This window comes from Podarcis cretensis (assembly GCF_951804945.1).
Source record: "Podarcis cretensis genome assembly, chromosome: 2".
Lineage (NCBI taxonomy): Eukaryota > Metazoa > Chordata > Lepidosauria > Squamata > Lacertidae > Podarcis > Podarcis cretensis.
This window is the reverse complement of record NC_137171.1, coordinates 21,317,479-21,340,996: the sequence shown is the minus strand read 5'-3', so window position 1 is coordinate 21,340,996 and position 23,518 is coordinate 21,317,479. Positions and strand designations below refer to the sequence as shown.

At 49.3% G+C, this 23,518-nt stretch overlaps 1 protein-coding gene across 1 annotated transcript; it reads left to right on the top strand.

Moving 5' to 3' along the window:
* Window positions 1-3,967: 3,967 nt before the first annotated feature.
* PRPH (peripherin) lies at window positions 3,968-23,091 on the top strand. The gene is made up of 9 exons (XM_079965471.1): window positions 3,968-5,175; window positions 9,648-9,708; window positions 10,081-10,176; window positions 13,062-13,226; window positions 15,034-15,159; window positions 16,839-17,059; window positions 19,216-19,265; window positions 20,159-20,238; window positions 21,276-23,091. Exons 1-9 carry the CDS (start codon window positions 4,268-4,270, stop codon window positions 21,321-21,323), a joined length of 1,755 nt encoding a protein of 584 aa, XP_079821597.1. The 5' UTR covers window positions 3,968-4,267; the 3' UTR covers window positions 21,324-23,091.
* The last annotated feature ends 427 nt before the right edge of the window (window positions 23,092-23,518 follow it).

Below are 23,518 nucleotides of genomic sequence, written 5' to 3'. Positions count from 1 at the left end.
GCGACCGATGTGATCCACAGAGTTTGGATCCACAGAGATGTGATCCACAGAGTAACAGACCCCTGCAACTCAGCATTTTGGCTAATCTACTTTATTTACATATAAACACACACGCAGACCTGCAACATGGCTCCCTCTCTCTCTAGCACCAGACAGCAAAGAGAATGAACAAAGGACAATAGTCCCACTTCACGGAACACAGTAACACAAACATCCCGTCTCCATCACTTTCCACTGTGTGGAGTCAAAACATATACCGTCATGTGATAGACAACAATTCCATGACTGCAATCATGGAGCAGGAATTCTAACAGCTACCCTCCCCCCCAATATACACAACTGCCCAGGAGTAACTCTTAACAAACTACAGTTCCCAGGATTCTTTGGTGGAAGCTATGGGTGGCGCTGTGGGTTAAACCACAGAGCCTAGGACTTGCCAATCAGAAGGTCAGCGGTTCGAATCCCTGCGACAGGGTGAGCTCCTGTTGCTTGGTCCCTGCTCCTGCCAACCTAGCAGTTCCAAAGCATGTCAAAGTGCAAGTAGATAAATAGGTACCGCTCCAGCGGGGAGGTAAATGGCGTTTCCGTGTGCTGCTCTGGTTCGCCAGAAGTGGCTTAGTCATGCTGGCCACATGACCCGGAAGCTGTACGCCGGCTCCCTCGGCCAATAAAGCGAGATGAACGCCGCAACCCCAGAGTAGGCCACGACTGGACCTAATGGTCAGGGGTCCCTTTACCTTTACGACTGTTTAAAGTCTGAATACTGCTTTTTAACTGTATAGTGCAGTTGGAGACGATGGGACTTACTAGAGTATATGAATCATCAGACTGCACTGTTAAGCCTTGGAGAGAAAACGCTGGCTGGGAGGGGAAAATTGAACAGTCAAGGAACCTCAGGAGGTGAAGCAGCAAGAAGCATTTGCCGTGGGCATATGTGTGTGTCTTGGGTGGAAGAAAACAGTTGACCTCAAGGACTATCGGTCAGGGAGAAGCAGCAGCACTGAAAGGGCTTCTGTAAAGGGGTGGTAAAAGCTTTCTGGGAAATTATATATAATGAATTAAAGAAAATGTTTAAGAAAACTTTTATTAAAAAACCAGAAGCTTTTTTGTTAGGTATAAAATACGTGAGGAACTACCAAAAGAAAATAAAAGACTGTTTATGTATGCAACGACGGCAGCAAGGATGCTTTTAGCCCAGAGATGGAATGAAGAAGTACTGACCAGAGAGGAGTGGCAGACCAAATGAATATGCAGAAATGGCAAGATTGATGGGAAAGATCAGAAAACAGGAAGACCAAGTATTCTTAAAAGACTGGAATAATTTTGTAATATATTTAAAAGGCCGCAGTAGACAGTTGAAATCATTGGCAGGATTAGAATGACACTTGTAAAGTGAAATGAACTTTGGTTATTATGATTATATAATAGATTGATAATGGTAAAAGATTCAGGAAAACAGACTAAACTTTTTGAAATGGAACTCATGGAGGGAGGGAAGGAGGTCTGAAGGTTCGAGAGAACCTTCTCTATTCTCATGTTTTGGAATGGTTATGGTTATTGTGTATAACTTTATGTAAAATAATAATAAAAAATTACATGGGGGGAAAAGAAAAAGAAAGGGCTTCTGTCAAAGTTTTCTGATGCAGCTCTACAGCTCCCAAAAAACTAGCCTCCCCTATATATATACGTGCGTGGAGCGGTGGTCAGGAATGATAAGACCAACTGCGGTATGATATGCATATGAGATTTTTAAAGAGGTTTCTTGGCGTATGGATTGTCGGCATGGACGTCTCCCTGAAACCACAGCTGATTTCTATGCAGACTGCAAGGTTGGTAAATTGGATGAGGTACCAGGCCTATGTGAGTCAGCTTGTGGGTGTGAGCTCTCTTGGCTGCATCACCCATGACTTGCATTTGTGTGTGTGTGTGTGTGTGTGTGTGCATCCCCATAGTTTCATGCTTGCTGGATATGCAAGTTGAAGTACTTGACAGTGCTGCTGCTGCTGCTGCTGCTGCGATCAATTTCTCTCTCTCTCCCGCTTCTCAGATGGAAGCTGGCAAACGCAGAGTGACTTATTAAGCAAGCGATGGGGGAGGCACACAAAAGAGGGATGATCTCAGGGTCTGGGTAGGTTCATATGAAAGAGGCAGTCCTTGAGGTATTGTTGTCCTGAGCCATTTAAGGATTTATAGGTCAAAACCAGCACTTTGAATTGGGCCCGGAAACTCATTGGTAGCCAGTGCAGTTGGACCAGTGCATATGGAGCAAGATGCAATGGCTTGAGTGCTCACTGGGTCTGAATACAGTCATAAAGGGTAAAGGTAAAGGGACCCCTGACCATTAGGTCCAGTCGTGGGTGACTCTGGGGTTGCGGCACTCATCTCGCTTTATTGGCCGAGGGAGCCGGCGTACAGCTTCCAGGTCATGTGGCCAGCATGACTAAGCCGCTTCTGGCAAACCAGAGCAGCGCACGGAAGCGCCATTTACCATCCCGCCGGAGCGGTACCTATTTATCTACTTTCACTCTGACGTGTTTTGGAACTGCTAGGTTGGCAGGAGCAGGGACAGAGCAACGGGAGCTCACCCTGTCGCAGGGATTCAAACTGCCGACCTTCTGATCGGCAAGTCCTAGGCTCTGTGGTTTAACCCACAGCACTACCTGTGTCCCGAATACAGTCATACCTTGGGATAAATGTGCTTCAAGTTATGTATTTTCGGGTTGCGCTCCGCAGCGACCTGGAAGTAATGGAGCGCATTACTTCCAGGTTTCACCACGCACGCATGTGCAGACGGTCAAAATGACGCCATGCGCATGCGCAGAAGCAGTGAAACACGACCTGTGCATGCACAGACATGGGTTGCGTTTGCTTCAGGATGCAATCAGGGCTCCGGAATGGATCCTGTTTGCATCCCAAGGTACCATTGTATTGCCAAAATGTCACCCCGCTCTGGCCATCTGTCATGGATGCTTTAGCTGAGATTCCTGCTTTGCAGGGGGTTGGACTAGATGACCCCTGGAGTCCCTTCCAACTCTACAATTCTACGAGCCTATGTTTCAGGGAGCCACAGAAAACTCTTCCTGCTTGGCAGCCGATAATAATAATAAACTACCCTGCTGAATTTTAATGCCTCTTTTCTGCCACGCAATGGTGGCTCCCCCATCTCACTTAGTTCACCTGCCTTCTTGCTTCCTCTCCAGAACCCCCTAACACAGAATGGTTTCCCATTGGTGGTCCACGGACCCCAGGGGGTCCACGTGACCCACCCACGGGGGACTGTGGTACCATTCACTGAACAAAAACCACCACAGAGGAATCAAAATATTTCAAAAGCAGCGGGTCCATGGATTGGCTTTTGAAAAACAGGATTTAACTAATTGGGAACCAGGCCCTGACATATTTAAGCGACCCATTCCATTTTTGCCGACAGATCTAGAGGGAGAATTGGTGATCCACCGCCCTGTGCCCTAGCTCCCCCCACGCAGGCACTTCCCCCACCCTGGGTGGAGAGAGACCCAAACCGCGAAGGATGTACTTCTCCATTCCTGCCTGGCCCTGATGTCCCAGTCCGGTGTCAGCAGGCCCAGATGGGGCCTCGGTCAGCATATTCACTATTGTATATCTATACAGCGGTACCTCGGGTTACATACGCTCCAGGTTACATACTCTGCTAACCCAGAAATAGTGCTTCAGGTTAAGAACTTTGCTTCAGGATGAGAACAGAAATCGTGCTCCAGCAGCATGTCAGCAGCAGGAGGCCCCATTAGCTAAAGTGGTGCCTCAGGTTAAGAACAGTTTCAGGTTAAGAACGGACCTCCGGAACGAATTAAGTACTTAATCCGAGGTACCACTGTATTTTCCATTTTATCTTTGTATGCAGATACGGTTCAAGCCTTGAAATAAAATTATTTGTCAGCATAACTTTTGTGAAAATTATTTATATACTTACTTATTTATAAAGGGGGGGGGCACATTATCTACCTGGTCCAGGGCCTCTGCCTGGCTCTGCAAGGCCCTGGGTGTCAGGTCCGCTGCGGATAATCGAGGGGTTTCATTTCTACAGAAACGTGCATAGGAGGGAGGAGGTGGGGGGGGGGCTGCAGTGCGATGCTCTGTCTCTCCAACAACCTGGAGCAGGCGTGCCAGCTTGGCACCGCGACCGTGGGTGCCATGCAGCGTGCATGGGCCTGGCACCGAAATTGGTGGGTGCCCCGGCCCATCCACGGGGAATTTTGTGGGTGCTCGTGCACCCAGGGAGTTGGCACGTATGACATGGAGGGCGGTGGACCGAGCAGGGCGCCTGGGATCCCACTCACCCTCCCCTCCTGCCCGCCAGAGCATCTTTGCAGAGCAGCCTGGGCAGGGTGGTTCCCTTTCCCAGACGACGGGGCTGCAATGCGGGGCTCTGGGCCGCATCCAAGAGAGGTGGAGCCTCCTCCTCCTCCTCCTGCTGCTGCTGCCCTCCTCCCCCCTCCAGTTCGCGACTTGGGAGCCTATAAAGCGGCATCTCCAAAGGCGGCGCCTTCTTCCCCCGTCGAGAACTTCGCGGCTCCGTCCCAGCCTCGACGACGCCTCTTCTCCTTCTCCATCTCTCTCCGGGCACAGCCGCTGCGCCATGAGCCACCATCACCACTCCGGCGCCATCCGCGCCACCTCGTACCGCCGCACTTTCGGGCCGCCGCCCCTGCTGTCCCCGCTGTCGTACTCCTCGTCCCGCCTGGCCTCGTCCTCTTCGGCCACGCGGCTGCTGAGCACGCCCTCGACGGCGGCATCCATGCGCTCCTACCGGGCCGGTGGCGCGGTGACCTTCCGCTCCTCCAGCGCGCCGGCTCCGCGCTACTCCTACGGGGCGGGCGAGAAGCTGGACTTCTCGGTAGCCGAGGCGCTGAACCAGGAGTTCCTGGCCACGCGGAGCAACGAGAAGCAGGAGCTGCAGGAGCTCAACGACCGCTTCGCCAGCTTCATCGAGAAAGTGCGCTACCTGGAGACGCAGAACGCGGCGCTGCTGGCCGAGCTGGGCCACGCGCGCTCCAAGGAGCCCACGCGCGCCGCCGACCTCTTCCAAGACGAGCTCCGCGAGCTGCGCAGGCAGGTGGACGCGCTGGGCAAGGATCGCGACCGCCTGCAGGTCGAGAGGGACAACATGGCCGAGGATCTGGCCGCCCTCAAGCAGAGGTGAGGCGCCGGGGTGGGGGTGGGGGTGGGGGCGTGCCAGGACGCCAGGGTCCTCCTCGGAAGATGGGGGGGGGGGGGCAAGCCGGGCCACATCCTGTGCGGGAAACGGAACTTCAGCCTTGTGTGCTCTTATAAGTTGCTTGGGTGGGGCGGGAGGGGTTAATCGCGGCAGGCGCCCCCCCCCCCCCGGATTCCTGGGTTCTCCTTGGGTGGTGGGAGGGTCCTGAGAAAGATGAAGCGAAAGACAAGACAGAGCTCAGTTGGAGTCAGCCCCACCCCCAAACGCATCATTTGGATCAGATGAAGATGGTTGCCTCTGAGCTCGTGCAGAGTCCATTTTCCCACTCCCTGAATATTCAGAAATCTCTGCGAACTCTCTCTGCTTGGGAATAGGGAAGAGGGTTTCCGAGGTAGGGTCGCACTCTGATGGCACTTCTCCCTCCGAAGATAGCAAGGCATTTAATTGGTGGCAGCGCCAGAGAGGCACGATTCCAGGTCCTCTTGAAGAAAGGGCAGAGTTAGGGACTTGGCCTGAAATAATAGCCACCCCTGTCCTGCTTCCAACGCAGCAGAGTCCATCGATGCAGCCTAGTGGATATGTGGGTTAAGTAAGGAAGGTTCTGAAAGTGATGGTTTTAGACTGTGGACTTAACTGCCCAGCCATAGGGGGCTCTTGGGGTGGGAATACACATTATACTTAATTTGCTTCAAAATGTGGCATGCCAGCTCTGTTGCATTTGGGGGACACTCCTGCTCATTCTGTAAGTGTCCTTCTGCACCCCAAAGTCCTGAGGGGTGGCATGACTGTGTAGCAGTGGGCCTTTCTGGGATCCAAACATTTCTTCCTTAGTTTCCAGCTCAAAAGCAAAGCAGCAAAAATGGGAAACGGCATTATATAACACCTTGTGGGGAAGCACAGTGCATCAGCTGTAGAGCAGTTGCTTTGAATGTAGAAGGTCCCAGGTTCATTCTCCTGCATCTCCAGGTAGGACCAAGGGTCTGAGACCCTGTAGGGTCTCTTCTTGTTGGTGCAGGCAATACTGCACTAGATGGACCAATGGCCAGCTTCCTAGGTTCCTAATATGATTGATAAACAAATGGGAACCAACTAAATCTATACAATTCTTTCTCTAATCCATTCATTACATTCCAACTGCATGCATTACAAATGATGAATCACTGCCCTGCAATCAGACAGCTTTTCTTATTTAATTTAATATTTCATTTCATTTCATTTCATTTCATTAGCCTCAGGCAGTGATGGGGGAATGTGATGGATTGTTCTGGGAACTTATTCTCAATCCTAAAAGAGGGATTAAAGTTGCACCCCGGTAAACCTGGGATCCAGTGTTCCTGGGCTGTATACCCACTGCTGCATAAGAGTCTGGGACAAGACAACAATTAAGGATGCAATCATAACCCCACTTGCCTGCAAGTAAGCCCTGCTGAATTCAATAGGACTTCCTTCTGAAAATACATGTTTAGGCTTGTGCATGGAATCCTATGCGCACTGGGAACTGGACATCCTGGGACTTGCTTTTGAGTAAGTGTGTTAGGATTTTGCTGCACTGACGGTGTAGGTCTGGGAGACTCGGAGGCATTGAATTTGAACTTTGATGACTTGCAGAAGGAAGAGTTGCAAGCCAGGAATTCTGCACAGTGGAAAGGTTTGCTAGAATCTCTTCGTTTTGGTTCCGCCTCCCGATGGAGATTGTGGAAAGATGGTTGATTGGAAACTGTTCCATCCAGAACTGTGTGGAGGGATAGATTAAAAAAACAAACAAACAGCCACAATAAAAAAGATGTCTTGGGAGATGTAGGGATTCTAGGACAGCAAATAAGTAAGACTGGTCCTTGAGATGTGTCAGTGGGGTGGGAAGGGTGTGGTGGGGAATAATTCTCCACTAATGGGATGAGTCCAACGTGGCAGGAGGATGCGGCAGCTAGACTGGTGACTGGGAGTGGCCACTGAGACCATATAATATCAGTCCTGAAAGACCTACATTGGCTCCCAGTACGTTTCCTAGCACAATTGGTGCTGATCTTGTCCCAGTTTACCTGAAGGAGCGTCTCCACCCCCATCGTTCAGCCTGGATGCTCTGAGGGCCTTCTGGCGTTTCCCTCACTGTGAGAAGTGAGGTTACAGGGAACCAGGCAGAGGGCCTTCTCAGTGGTGGCACCCGCCCTGTAGAACGCCCTCCCATCAGATGTTAAGGAAATAAACAACTACCTGACTTTTAGAAGACATCTGAAGGCAACCCTGTTCAGGGAAGTTTTTAAAGTTTGATGTTTTAGCGTGTTTTTAATATTCTGTTGGGAGCTGCCCAGAGTGGCTGGAGAAACCCAGCCAGATGGGTGGGGTATAGATAAATTATTATTATTATTATTATTATTATTATTATTGACAAAGGGCAATAAAGCAAGGGGTGCAGGAGAGAAGAAGAGCTACATGCATTGTGGGACCGTGGGTCCTGGAAACAGGAAGGCGATGGTGGAGAGTGGCAGGGAGGAGATGAACTTCTGCTGCTTTGTGTCATCCATGAGATGTCTGGATGTGGGGAGGGTGCAAGAAGATGGCTGTTTCTGGAACTTGGTAGAGCAGTGGGGTGTGGCGAGAGAGCTTCCGCCACAGCAATAACGCCCTTAGCCAGAGAGCTCTCTATTCCAGGGGCAGTATGATGAGGACAGGGGGCAGTGGCGTAGCGTGGGTTGTCAGCACGCGGGGCAAGGCAAGTAATTTGCGCCCCCTAACCCATGGATTTGCGCCCCCTAACCCTAACCCCCAGATGTTGCGCCCGGCCCCCCTGCACCCCCCACGCTACGCCACTGACAGGGGGAATCCCTGTGAGCTGGCAAGGAATTGCGTGAGGTGGGTAGCCAGTGTGGGTGGGGTAGCAGCAGCCTCCTTAAAAGGGGCATGTGGCGCGCATGGGGCCCCACGCTGCACACACGAGAGGGGTTCCTTGCAGGGCATTGCAGCTTCCATGCACACATCGCTGTGCTGGAAAGCAAAAGCAAGCAAAGCCACAGCCTCCAGACTGCATTCCCCATGGCGCCGTGGGGTGGGGTTTGAATTTCTGCATCCTGGCATCGCTCACGCTGTGGCAGATGGGGCAGGGTGGGGTGGGCTATTTGGGAAGAAGAGAAGGGGGTGGATAAGGCGTGCGCAAGGAGCTGAAGCCTGGGGGAGAGGTGGGGCGTGGTCCCCTTCAGCCATGCAGAGTGACGTGGGACTTGCCATGTTCTCCAGTCTCCCTTGCTCTAATAGTGCCATCTGTCTTCTGCATCAGCTCAGGGACTATGGGAGATGGTGGCATTGGTGTTGCAGGGTGGAGTGGAGAAGACATCACTGGGGAAGGGTGTGGCCAAATGACAGCATCCGTCTGTGTCTTGGAAAACCATCCCTTGCCAAGGAGGAGAATAGAGAATGCAACTTGAATAAACATGGAATGGCCAAAAGCTTCTGATGCCAATGCAAAGCATTTCTGGAACGGTCTCAATTTCACTTGATCTCCATCTCCACCTCTAACTGAATGTTCCCTATTCCTGATACTTCTCAGTGACTTTTCCCTGCTTCCCCTGCACTGGCTATCTGCTTTAGGTAAGCCCTGTGGGTATTACCAGCACAGGGTTAACCAATGTCAGGGGGCTGGAGAAGTCTGTTTGGCGTTGTGTTCTTGTGATGTAGGGGTGTGGCAGCTGGCAGTAAGGGGGGGGGGTAGAGGCAGGAACTTCTAGGTGCAGCTCATTTGACTGGCTCTTGCATGCTGCTTTGCCCATGAAAGCAGAGTCCAGAGCGTGTTGTTTAGTCGTTTAGTCGTGTCTGACTCTTTGTGACCCCATGGACCAGAGCACGCCAGGCACTCCTGTCTTCCACTGCCTCCCACAGTTTGGTCAAACTCATGCTGGTAGCTTCGAGAACACTGTCCAACCATCTCATCCTCTGTGGTCCCCTTCTCCTTGTGCCCTCCATCTTTCCTAACATCAGGGTCTTTTCCAGGGAGTCTTCTCTTCTCATGAGGTGGCCAAAGTATTGGAGCCTCAGCTTCAGGATCTGTCCTTCCAGTGAGCACTCAGGGCTGATTTCCTTCAGAATGGAGAGGTCTGATCTTCTTGCAGTCCATGGGACTCTCAAGAGTCTCCTCCAGCACCATAATTCAAAAGCATCAGTTGTCGGCAATCAGCCTTCTTTATGGTCCAGCCCTCACTTCTATACATCACTACTGGGAAAACCATAGATTTAACTATACGGACCTTTGTTGGCAAGGTGATGTCTCTGCTTTTTAAGATGCTGTCCAGAGTGTAGGGAGGAATAAAAAATAGACTGCTTCTGGAATAAGGAAAAGGACGCCGGGAGTTTATGCAGCAGAGCAGAAGTGTGACCAAAGTGGGGAGTGTGTCACCCGGGGGAAGATGACAAACTATGAAGTTAGCCCTATTATTAGCTCTTGGCTGTTCTTTGTCCTCTACAGGCTGGATGAGGAGATGCACAAGCGCGAAGATGCTGAAGGGAACCTGGTTTTGTTCCGCAAGGTAAGCGAAGTTATAGGCGGGGCAGCTGGCCCACTTACCCATGAGTAACTGTAGGGTCCCAGCACACTCTGCTGTTTGCAAACTGCCGCACGTATTAGCTCCTGCACTCGTACATGGGTGAAGGGTCCTTGAACAGTAAAGGCTCAAGCCAAGTTCTTGAAAGCAGCTATGGGCAGCTGTGGCTGCTGTCCGTGGTGCTGAACTGAGGCACCCTGTTCTCTCCCCCTCAGCCCACCATCGCAGCCTGGTGGATGAGGCTGGGATTAGCTTGTTTCCCCGATCCTTCTCTGACCCATATGTATTTTACGTTAAAATGGAAAGGGGCTTGCTGCCGTTCTGATCGTGGCTCGTTTCTCCTCCCTGGTTTGGTAGGATGTGGATGATGCCACCCTCTCACGCCTGGAGCTGGAACGCAAGATCGAATCCCTCATGGATGAAATTGAATTCCTCAAGAAACTACATGAAGAGGTATGGGAAATAACGGGGGTGGCCTTTGAGTGGAGGGCAGATTTGAAACTTCCTTTTTTCTCTCTCTCTCTTTTAGTTTTTTATTTATATTTTCAAATTTATACATTTCAACAGTTTTCCAATCAATTTGACATTTCAAAATTTGACTTCCCCTCTTTCTGCGATTCCTTGAATTCATTTTTTTCTATCTTATGCATCTCCAAATTCATTTAACTTACTCATTTCTTTATCTACTATAGATAAATACTCTTATAAAACTGCAGGTTATGACATTAATCCCGCTAATATTTTTATCTGTTTACAATTTATTTGTAAATATTCAATAAACCATTTCCATTCTTTTATGAAAAGTTTGTTATCTTGATTTCTTATTCTTCTGGTGAGTTTTGCCATTTCTGCATATTCCATAAGTTTTTGCATCCATTCTTCCTTTGCTGGGACTTCTGCTTCTTTCCACTTTTGGGCAAGTAACATTCTTGCCGCTGTAGTCGCATACATAAATAAATTTCTATACAATTTAGGTAGTTCTATCCCTATAATTCCCAAGAGAAAAGCTTCTGGGTTTTTTTACAAATGTTAATTTAAACATCCTTTTCGATTCATTATATATCATTTCCCAGTAAGCTTCAACCTTACTGCAACTAGTTCATTGACTGGCTTACATAGAGGCATTTGAGAGAGCAGCTGAACCCTATACAACTGGACAGGTGTGCCATTTGTATTGACGGCAGCAGCTGCTGCTTCCACTGAGGGCAGAAGACTGGGCTCAAACCTTATCTGTACATGCCTCGCAACAGGAATTACGTTTTATCCCAAACTCATGGTTTGCTCCTGAGGATGGTGGCAGCCTTGGGAGATAGGTAAGGGGCTGCAGGAGAAGCAGCAGAAGTGGGCATGGGGTAGGGGAAGATTTTGTGCACGGGCTTCATGGGGATCCCATTTAGAGTCCTTTAACATTTCTGATGTTCCGAGGTTCTTGCAGAAGCCATTTTGCTTGTGCTCCATCTGGTGGTAAACAGCAGAAGTGCAGTTGCATCCCCAGCCCCACCCTTGGGTGCATGAGCAGGATAGCTTGTAACCAGAGTTATGAATAATAATAATAATAATAATAATAATAATAATAATAATAATTTATTACTTATACCCCGCCCATCTGGCAGGGTTTCCCCAGCCACTCTGGGCCGCTCCCAACAGAATATTAAAAACACGATAAAACATCAAACATTAAAAGCTTCCCTAAACAGGGCTGCCTTCAGATGTCTTCTAAAAGTCTGATAGTTGTTTATTTCCTTGACATCTGATGGGAGGGCGTTCCACAGGGCGGGCGCCACTACTGAGAAGGCCCTCTGCCTGGTTCCCTGTCACCTCACGTCTTGCAGTGAGGGAACCGCCAGAAGGCCCTCAGAGCTGGACCTCAGCATCCAGGCTGAACGATGGGGGTGGAGACGCTCCTTCAGGTATGTAGATTTGCAGGACTGATGCAGCTGAGAAACCCTTGCATGCAGCAGATAGTCACTTGCTTCTTCTTCTTCTTTGTCTAGCAGTGAATAACAGTGATACAGTTGCACCCATGGCCCCACTCTGTAACTGTGTAACTGTGCTGTATACGGGAATTTTGTACTAATGTGTCCATCTATCATTCAAGACTGTGATACTTTATGCTTTAAATTTTGGATTCTTTTGTTTTCTTTCTTTTTGTTATGTTTTCACTTTTTTTTTGTTAACAAGCCAATAAAATAAAAAGTGGAAGAAAAACAAGACAAAACTGATGCCCCCCCCCCCCGTGCTGTGGGGCATGGTATAGGGTATGCACATAGCGTATTCACCAACTTCAAAGTATTTTATTCCACGCACAGATACCATAACATAAGAATACCATAACATATATATTATAACAGGAACATTACCCCAAATCAGTTTTCCACAAGCTCATTGCCCAAATAAATTCCTGTTTGAATCAAGTCAGTCCACGCATTTCCTCTATGCCAGTAAGTGACCTCCTCATCTGTTTTTTCCCTCCAGTATTCTGCCACATACAAGCACGCTTTCTCCCCAAATCTTCATGCAAACACACATGAAGCTATTCCAGCAGCTGGAATAAAACAGTGCCAAAGTTTGGTAACCCTCAGTGAGACAGAGAGAAAGAAAGACAGAGACAGAGAGACAGAGAGAGAGAGAGAGAGAGAGAGAGAGAGAGAGAGAGGTAGGTAGGTAGGGAGAGAGACTGACTGACTGACTGACAGACAGACAGACACAGAGACACAGAGAGAATAAATTGTTTTTCTCCAGCCATTCTCAGCATCCCCTCTTACCCCTGAACTCCCCCAATGATTTGGGGGAAAGCTTAGGACTGCCTAACATCTTACAGGCAGTGTAAGAAGAAAACAAGGTAGTTCTGATTAGTCCTTTTCCTTATGCAAAAAAGAAAAGAAAAGAAGCAAAATCGAATGGCAGATTTCTCCCGCCTCTGATGTGCCACACCTATAGATTAATAGCCAGATCCTGTTGCCTAACTGCTATTCTTGACCAAATTTCTGTCCTATTTTTTAAAAATTGTTTTGCTCAGTCTAGCGTACATATCGCATTTCCGCTTTATATTTCTTTCATGACATGTATTAATGCTGTTCATCGCTTTGGGGGCTCGGGGGGCCAAAAGTGGTATATAAATGAGACAGAAACCGAGAAGCATACTTTCTCTGCCACGTAGTCTCACGTTAGGGAGTCTATGTATAATGGGCCTGCATCTCCTTGTGGCTGTGCTCCTCTGCATTTGTGCTCTCTCTTTTTGTAGTATCTCCTCTTACAATCTCTGTGTGTGATTTGTCGTGTCTGTGTTCTTTTGCATCTTTGCATCTTTGTCCCCATCGATGTCTCGGCGTGTGCAGGAGCTGAACGACATGCAGGTGAGCATGCACAGCCAGCAGCAGGTGCAAGTGGAGGTGGAGCAGGCCAAGCCGGACCTGACAGCCGCCCTGCGGGACATCCGCACCCAGTATGAGAGCATCGCGGTCAAGAACCTGCAGGAGGCTGAGGAGTGGTACAAATCCAAGGTACCTAAACTGGGTGCAGCTACAAGGGTGGTGTCAGGGGCTGGACTGGGGAGGAATGTTGGGAGCCGCCATCCCCTCTCTTTAGCTTCCCAGGAAGAGGAGGACAGTATAGATTTAGAACCGCGGTTTGCAGAAGGGCATAGTTCAGAGGCTGCAGAGGGGAGAAGCTGGGAAATATTGGGAGAGGAACAGTAGGAAGAAGCAGCTCCGAGGGTGTGACAGCTGACAGAATCAGTGTCTCTTGAAAGCATTCGTGACCCCCCCTCTCCCAGGACCAGGTGTGCTGCGAGAGTAGCAGAACAGAAAGCTCAGAGGCAGAAAGCACAGATCAGCCAGGGGTGACGTAGAATAGGAGGGACTGAGGGGGTGGGACTTTACTTGGAGCAACACCATTATCTAAGAGAGATTGCATTCCTTCGTTTCTCTCTGTGAATATTAAATAAAGTACTCGGTAAGAACTCATTGGGGATGCTGGTGGCGCTGTGGGTTAAACCACAGAGCCTAGGACTTGCGGATCAGAAGGTTGGTGGTTCGAATCCCTGCGACGGGGTGAGCTCTCATTCTTCTGTCCCAGCTCCTGCCAACCTAGCAGTTCAAAAGCACGTCAAAATGCAAGTAGATAAATAGGTACCACCCCAGCGGGAAGGTAAATGGCATTTCCATGCGCTGCTCTGGTTCGCCAGAAGCAGCTTAGTCATGCTGGCCACATGACCTGTATGCCGACTCCCTCAGCCAGTAAAGTGAGATGAGCGCCAGAATCCCAGAGTCAGTGATGACTGGACCTAATGGTCAGGGGTCCCTTTACCTTTACCAAGAACTCATTTTTTTCTGCTTCTTGGCATCCCACCGTGGGATGGGTAGGATTCCCTGAAGCCTTGGCAGGCAGGAGGGTGGGCTACATATTGATGGAGAGCCTATCCTGGCTGGGAAGGGTGGGAGCTAGAGTCCAGTAACATCTGGAGACTCCACAGGCTCCCCTTTCCTTGGAGTACAGTCTGGGACGGCCGGCTATGACTACAGTGCCATTTCAAAACACACGCACACAAACAGTTTGTTATTGCTAGGAATTATAGAACCATAGAACTGGTTGGAAGGGACCCCAGGGGTCAGCATGGCCAACCCTTTGCAATGCAGGAATCTCAGCTAAAGCATCCATGACAGATGGCCACCCAACCTCTGCTTAGAAACCTCCAAGGAAGGAGAGTCCACAACTTCCCGAGGGAGACCGTTCCTTTGTCGAACTGCTCTTACTGTCAGAAAGTTTTCCGTTATGTTTAGTTGGAATCTATTTTCTTGTACAGTGGAACCTCGGTTTTCGAATGTAATCCATTCTGGAAGTCTGTTCGACTTCTGAAATGTTCGAAAACCAAGGACCAAAGGGCTTATCAGCAAGTTCAGTGAGGAAAATTGAAAAACACGCTTCGGAAGCTTTTTGACTTCTGAGGCATGTTAAAAAATGGAAGCATTCCGGGTTTTCGGTGTTTGGCTTCTGAAATGTTTGGCAGCCGAGACGTTCCAAAACTGAGGTTTGACTGTAACTTGAAGTCATTGGTTGGAATCCTGCCCTCCAGAGCAAGAGACAACAAACTTGTTTCCTCTCCCATGTGACAGCCCTTCAGATATTTGAAGATGGCTATCCTATCTCCTCTCAGTCTCCTCTTTTCCAGGCTAAAGATATCCATCTCCTTCAACCGCTCCTCATATGGCTTGGATTCCAGACCCCCTGATAGACTAGGAGATAGACTAGGAGATGGTCTTGGGGGTGGGTCTTTCCCTTCTCTCCACTGACTCCCCCAACCGCTTGCAGTTTGCTGACCTGTCAGATGCAGCCAACCGGAACCACGAAGCGCTTCGCCAGGCCAAGCAGGAGATGAACGAATCCCGGCGCCAGATCCAGAGCCTCACCTGTGAAGTGGATGGACTCAAAGGAACGGTCAGTAGGATGCCCTTCCTGTCCTGGGAGGCAGCAGCTGAGCAACCTCCCATCTTTGCAAAATGTTTTGTATTCTTGGGTGAGGATTCAAGGCTGCAACCTGAGCGAATGATGCCATTGGTGTCCTCTTCTGGCCTTTGTGAGTTCACCAGGGATTTCACTAGATATCATTCCCATCATATATTTTCAAGTTTAGCTTCAAAGCCATAAAGGTTGAAAAAGGATATATGCTGTGTAATTGAGCACAGAGGTCATTGGAACTTCTGACTTCTCTCTGCCCAGTGCCACATTTTGCAGTGTGATTGTGATTGTGTATGTATACATCCTATACCCTTTTAAAATGTGGCTCTTTTCTGGGGTTTGTGTGTGTGCTATTGGGTTGTTGTTTTTATTCTGATTACCGTATTTTTCGCTCTATAGGACGCACCTTTTCCCCTCCAAAAATGAAGGGGAAATGTGTGTGCGTCCTATGGGGCGAATGCAGGCTTTTGCTGAAGCTTGCAGAGTGAGAGGGGTCTGTGCGCACCGACCCCTCTCGCGTTCCAGGCTATAGGAAGCTATCCGCAGGCTTGCGGATAGCTGCCTGCAGCCCAAAGCCTGGTGAGTGCGGCGCTGTGCACCCTGGGCTTCGGGCAGCTCTCCGCAAGTCTGCGGAGCCCGGCGGGAGTTCCCTGCTGTCCCCGAAGCCTGCTGTCCCCGAAGCCAAAACAGCGACACGTCGGACATTCGGCTTCTGAGGCAAAGTTCGCAAACTGGAACACCTACTTCTGGGTTTGCAACATTCGAGTTCCGAGTTCTTCGTGAACGAAGCTTTTCGAAAACCAAGGTGTGACTGTGAATAATAATAATAATGATGATGATGATTGTGGGATGCCTATGCTCCAGATTCTGTGACTGTGTCCATTTTCGCAGCTGAGAAAAAAGAGGACAACCATTTTCAGCACTTACCAAGGCCTGGGAAGCTCCAAGTCCACAGCCTTGCCTGTTCTCACTGGGTTGAGAATTAGGAGCAGGATTTGGGAGTCGGTGTGCTGGTCCAGGGGGAAGGTTACCGTGGGGCGAGGTCCAGGACCTGAGTTGAGGGTTGGCAGACAGCCCTCCACGGGCAAAGAGGGGTCCACAGCAGGAAGCCGGGCAAGGACAGGAACTCTGGGGGAACAGGACTGGACGCTGGCCGAAACAGCTCTTCAATACGTTGCTCCCACAACCTGGGACCAGGCTGACTGGCCTTTATCTTCTCTGAGGCCAAGGGCGGTCCCGGCCCCCAGGAGACCCGCCTCTCCTGGCCTTAAGGCAAGCACTCCTCCTGAGAGAACCCAGTTCCCTTCACCTCTCTGCCCTGAGCCTCTGCAGTTCAGGAGAGGCTGAAGGGTTACTGGACCCAGGGGGAGACTCACCTGTAGGCACTGAGTCCTCAGCCACCTCTGGAGCCAGAGTGGATTCACCTGGTGCCTGCTCCTGAGGATCCGGCACAGGTGCAGACGCTTCAGAATCAAGGCCCTACCCCAGCTCTGCCGGCCCTGGAGGCGGGGACTCCTGTGCAGGCTGGGATTCCTCCGGTTCAGCCTCTGAATCGGATTCCCAGGCCATCACAGTCGGTGTGGCTTCTGGGTAAGGTGTCTCTGAGACCTGCTTCCCAGCATCCCCCATGTAAGCTCTGCTTCTATTTTCCTCCCCAGAACGAAGCTTTGCTGAGGCAGATGAGAGACTTGGAGGACCAATACGGGGTGGAGATGGGCTCGTACCAGGACACGGTGGCACGGCTAGAGCAGGAGATCCAGCACATGAAGGAAGAGATGGCACGGCACTTGCGGGAGTACCAGGATCTGCTGAACGTCAAGATGGCCCTCGACATCGAGATTGCCACCTACCGCAAGCTGCTGGAGGGGGAGGAGAGCAGGTGAGGACTCCCCTATAGCTCTGTGCATGGTTCGACCCATCTCACGGTGGGTCCATCTCTGCCTTTGCAGGATCAGAGGAGGAGAGCGATTTTAAAGGAGCTCGTTGGTTTTGGTTTCTCAAGGTCTTTAAGTTTTATTTTTGTAAATATGGCAGAAGGAAAGAGAGAGAAAAAACACCACCAGCTGTCATTAACAACAGGAACATCACATGATTTCTAATTTAAATGTCAAGATTTAAATAAACATACCATATGAGGGCAACTCCCCAATCATCACACATGCTCCTACTGAGATGTGCACCATTTTCTTTCTTCTTTTTTGATACCATTTTTATTTGGTTTACAAGTACAAAGTTATACGCCAAGAACAAAAAACATATCCATATGTGACGATTCCGATGAATCTCAGGACTTCCTCCCCTTCCCCTCCATGGAGTCCCATTTTAAACAGTACTGCATATTTTTCCATACTCCAATTTTTTTTTATCAAACCATATTGTCCATGGCAATCATTACACTACAAGTGCGATCAAAATCCTGCCAATGTTTCCATCTGCTTACAGTGGTCTCTTAAATAACTTATATGTTTCCCCCGTTCTTTTATAAAGTCCTCTTGATTTCTGAGTTTTCCAGTCAGTTTTGCCATCTCGAGATGCACACAATTTTCGATGCCTGAATGGGGTGGAACAGGGGCAGAATGGGGCGAGACAGAGGCGAACAGGGCACCGTATTTTTCGCTCCATAAGACGCACTTTCCCCCCTCTTAAAATCTAAGGAGAAATATCTGTGCGTCTTATGGAGCGAATGTGTGGTTCCTGGGGCTGGGAGGGGGACCGGGCTTCCCCCGCCAGCCCTGACAACCTCCTGAGCAGCTCTGGGGTAGCCCGCGAAACCTCCACAGGGCAGTGGGGAGCCTTGATCTCGCTGCCCTGGAGAGGCTTTGTGCGGCTATCCCTGGCTATCTTTGTGCGGGAGGTGGGGGAAGGGACAGAGTGAGGCTCTCTCACTTCCCCCACCTCCCGCAAAATCCCCCAAGAGACGCATATTTTTTTTTCTTGACTTCTCCCCCCAAAAAGTATGTGCGCCTTATGGTCAGGTGCGACTTATGGAGCGAAAAATACGGTAATTCCCCACTCGCGCAAGTGGGGAGACACCTGTATTTTAAGCCATGCGTTTTAAATGTAGAAAGGGCAGTGAGATCTTCAGGCCACTGAGTAGTAGTGGATTGCAGGAGTGGGTGAGTATTTGTCCTTCCAGCCTTGCAGTATAAGCCTCTCTGCTGCCATAAGTGTTTGCAGATTCCCTTTTTGTTGTCCATCTGTTAGTTCCCACACCACAGGATATCATTTAATAGTGCACAAACTTCCATGCATGCCAAGGATTTCTCAAAAACAAAGCTGGTACAAACATCAATTCCTGATCGGGAAGAAGGGACCACATATTATGCCCCAGAGAGACGTTTTATTTTAATTTTAATTTTCATTAAATTTTCTGTTTTACATTTTAGAACGGGCTTCCTCAATCTTGGCCCTCCAGATGTTTTTGGCCTACAACTCCCATGATCCCTAGCTAGCAGGACAAGTGATCAGGGATGATGGGAACGTAGTCTCAAAACATCTGGAGGGCCGAGGTTGAGGAAGCCTGCTTTAGAATATTCATTTAAACAACCTTAAAATATCTGTGACTTCCCTTTTTTCTCTTTCCATGGCTCATTCTGCATACCATGAATTCCTGCATATTTTACATAAACTAAACCATTCAGTATTCCATTACAATGGAACCTTGGTTCTCGAATGGCTTAGTTGATGAAGAATTCACTCCTGAACGCCGAAAACCCGGAAGTACAGTAAATTTTCTGGTTTTCGAACGTTTTTTGGAAGCCGAACATCCAATGTGGCTGTCGGCTATTGTTTCTGGGGTGCCTGCACCAATTGGAAACTGTGCTTTTGCTTTTGAATGTTTTGGGAGTCGAATGGGCTTCTGGAACAGATTATGTTCAAGAATCAAGGTACCACTGTATTACATCCAACGAAACCCATTTACACTGTTGAATTTATCTTAATGTTTCCAAGAGGCGTTTTCAGCATCTCTCTGAACCAGCCAAGTCCTTCCTGGGGGACTTCACTGTAGAGCTCACTGTGGCTTGTTCCCTGCAGGATTGCAGTGCCGGTTCAGTCCATGGCTTCCTTCGGCTTCAAAACGACAGGTAAGATTATAGCTCCATATTTGGAATACATAAAAAATGCATCATGTCTGCTTACACACACTGTTGCACACAAACATGGACTTTTGGAAGAGACCATGTTTATTGCTCTGACTTACACCCCTTTCCCGCTGTGAGCCCCACCTCACCCAAAGATGGATTTATGGTTGACATTTCTGGGAGCACACCAACTGATTGCAAGAATCTACCCTGGATCTGTCAGGAGCTCTGCCTACACTCGAGTAGGACCCTGGTAGAGACACATGCCCAGCTGGCATGTTCTCTCCCTCCTGGTCAATCGTTCGGGAGCTTCAAAAGCTTTCTTCAGCCTGAACATCACAGCGACTGATCCCAACTGACATTGGCACACTTAGGGATCCGCAGAGTTTGCGCATCATGCGTAACAGACCTCATCAACTCAGCATTTTGGCTAATCTATTTACATATAAACACACACGGAGCACTGCAACATGGCTCCCTCTCTCTCTAGCATCAGACAGCAAAAAGAAAAAGAACAAAGGACAATAGTCCCACTTCACGGAACACAGTAACACAAACATGCTGTTTCTGTCACTTCCCACTCTGTGGAGTCAAAACATACACCGTCATCATGTGATAGACAACAATCCCATGACTACAATCACGGAGCAGGAATTCTAACATCATCTTCCTCACCCACCACAGACGACACCTGAGCTTAGCTTTTATTGCTGTTTTTCCTTGGGAACTGGCAGGAAGAAATCACACCTCTCTCCCCCCTCCTTCCAATCCCTTCTGATTTCACCCAGCTTGACCTGGAGTAATTTTTTTTGGGGTGGTGGTGGTGGTGCAAGGGGAGATGCATATTGTATTGAAGCTGCTATGCCCTCTCTTCTGAATGCCCCCCTCCCTTGTAGTTTCAGAGCCAGAGCCAACGGTGGAGAGCCACTCTAGGAAGACAGTGCTGATCAAAACCATCGAGACCCGGGATGGAGAGGCAAGTTGTTTACCTTTCTTTCTCCCAAATTGAGGAGGAGGATAGAAGCACCCAGACCTCAGTGTAGTCTTAAGCAGGAGAAATTCTCTATAGAGAGGACTGCATCTAGGCCTAGAGCAAAGGGGAAGGGAAGGTTTGCCTCATGTGAGTGTCTGGAGGCAGTTGGAGGATGGATGGCGGCTAACAGACTGATGTTCTGAAATGACTGTGGTGGGGGCACAACACGACACCAAATGACTGTGCAGGGTGCGGCACAATAGCTTCAGTGTAGGTGCAGATGAGGCAGTGCAAAAATGAACTCTGCAGGAAATGCAAACAGTTTCTCATGCACAGGAGCCAACTCCTAGGGGCCTTGACCTCCACAGTAAAATATTTGAGGGGGCCAGGCCTCCACAAAGTTGATGGGCATTTTAATTCAAATGGCATGTGCACGCCGCATCATGTGATCGATTGTGTAGGGCGGGGCTTACCTGACCCCCCCCCCCCAAATATTTTATTCAAGTTGGCACCCCTTCTCTCATGTGTTGTGGATTTGGAGTGGGAGACAGAAACATTGATTTGGGGTGGCGACACAGAAAGAACGAGCAGCCATAGTGGTACAGTGGCATGTCGACACCTCCTGCTGTATAAATCATGCAAGTAGTGCAAATTTACATATATTAGCATAACCTTTTTTCTGTTTACATCAGCCACGGGGAGAGGCAGAGTGGTATGCAAGAGACTGAAGTCTCCCCGCTAATGCCAAGAAATCCCACTGAGCCTTCTCCCTCCAGCTTTTAACTCACAACTGCTCAAACCATAGCTGACCATCTTGAGGCCTAGAAACATTTTTTGTTGATTTAAACAACAACAAAATGAACCCTGTCCCAAATGTAGCACTCAGGTGTGTTCCTTGCAAGGAACTGTGGAATGCCCTGTCTATGATCCGGTGAGCATTGCCTATTCCACGCTCAGCAATATACCTATCGGACGGTCTTGCCTTTCCCTCTCGGCTCTGACCTGTTTTCTACCGTTTTTTTGCATTTTGTCTCCTGCAGGTGGTGACTGAATCGAGGAAAGAGCAGAGAGCTGAGATAGAGAAGTGATTTGGGGAGCCCCAGGCATCTCCTCCCTCCCTCCCCCCACCCCCAATGCCGTGGAGACGGGCACTCAGCTATCTAATGTGCAGAAGTCCCAGCAGCAGACCCCCCCCCCACAAAGCCGCACTGGCCTTATTTATGATGATGGTGAATGATACCTCTGACCTCCGACTGCCTTCCCCCACTGTACCAGGCTTCCCCAGCCAGCTCTGCTCCTTCAATGTGCACTTCTAGCCTTCCTGGGGGGCAGCCTGGTTGCGACCCCAGCAATAACCACACACGGGCTGGAGAGCGGGGAGTTTCTCCATCCCCGCTTTCCTCTTCCAGCTGCCTCCTACCTCTCTTAACCATGCAGTCTCTCGCCTTGCCCGTTCCAGCCAGTGTTGTCATGAAAGAAGAGGAGTGTTGCCTTTCTACAGGGCGTCGGGCGTTAATCCATGAAAGCCCAGGCTAGGCTGGCACATATCTGCCAGTTGTGTGTAGAGCCTAACCTTGGTGGCGACTGCGAGATCAAGTCTGTAGAGCGGGCACCCCCAAACTCGGCCCTCCAGATGTTTTGGGACTACACTTCCCATCATCCCTGACGCCTGGTCCTGTTAGCTAGGGATGATGGGAGTTGTAGTCCCAAAACAGCTGGAGGGCCGAGTTTGGGGGTGCCTGCCATTCATGGCTTTGCAGCTGGTAAGCTTTTCACATCTGGCAAGTCGAGTCAGCCTAGAAACACCAAAGAGGACCAAAAGTTTGGTCGCAGTCCGTTGTTTACTGCCCACCCGTTGGCCTTGATACTGATTCTGCGTACCGGCCACTGAGACCAAAACCGCCACTTTCAGGGATTCTCACGAATGAGAACCTTCTTAATCAAGAATGTAAGTGTGAGCTGGTGTAGCATATTGGCTAAGAAAGTGAGCTATGTTAATGGAGCAGTCCCCAGTTCAAATCCCACCTCTGCCATGAACTCGCTAGGTAGCCTTAGGCAAAGTTGTTCTCTCTAAGCCTCAGTGTTTTCCCTCCCCATCTGCAGTATGGGCAGATAATGCTACTGACTAAGCACATCACGTGAATTATCTCATTGCAATTCTTACAGCAGCCCTCTAAGGCAAGAATTACAATGAGATAATTCACGTGATATGCTTAGAGCATCTGAAAGCACTATACAAATTCTGTTTATCATTATTTTGTCCCCCAAATCTTCAGATGTGTACCCAAGCTAGAAAACAGAATTACATTTTTTTTTAAGAAATCAGATTTTGCAGGAGGCTCTTTAAAAAAGCTTTCCCCCCACCCTGGCTTTTATGGGGTTTCGTTTATCATAAGGGTCCTAGTGACAATCTTAACAGGCAATCCTCTAACTGTTTACTCAGAAGTAAATCCCACAGCCTTAAAGCGATATTTCCTTGCCTCTTCTTTAGAGGCAATCCATAGGGTTAAATCAAATTAATTTTCTCCAATCAGACAAAATGTGGTCCTTGAGAAAGACAACTTTTCAAAGGCTCAACTTCTTACGGGCTGATTTGTGTCCTCCTGCCACCCCCGGGCATTGGACTTTTTCAGCCCCATCCGGCAGGGCAAAGGATTGTGGGAGTTGTAGTCCAACAGCATTAGGCAGGCCATAGCAACAGTAGCAATCCCCTAGGGCAGTGTTCCCCAACCTTGGGCCTCCAGCTGTTTTTGGACTACAACTCCCATCATCCCTCGCTAGCAAGACCAGTGGTCAAGGATGATGGGAGTTGTAGTCCAAAAACAGCTGGAGGCCCAAGGTTGGGGAACACTGCCCTAGGGTGGCCTCTCACAGAGTCTTGCTCTCCTCTGCTTCCTTTCTTATCTTCTTGTGCAACCCCTGTCTTACCCCTGCCTGCACTTTCTGCAACTTCCACAAGGGATGGTTCTGGTCTTATCAGGCAAGAACACAGCTGGACTTCCCCATCATCTGTATCGCATACAGGTTAGTCTTATAGGCGTGAAGAAGGCAGCTGAACAAAGAGTCCTTGGAATACAGGGAAACACCTAGGCATGGCTTTTTAGTACAATCTGAGCTAACATGGTTAAAATAACTAGTTGTACCTTGGAAGTTGAACAGAAGCCGTTCCAGAAGTCCATTCGATGTTTGGAAACCAAGGCGTGGCATCCGATTGGCTGCAGGAAAGTCCTGCAGCCAATTGGAAGCCGCATTGGACATTCGGGTTCCAAAGAACGTTCACAAA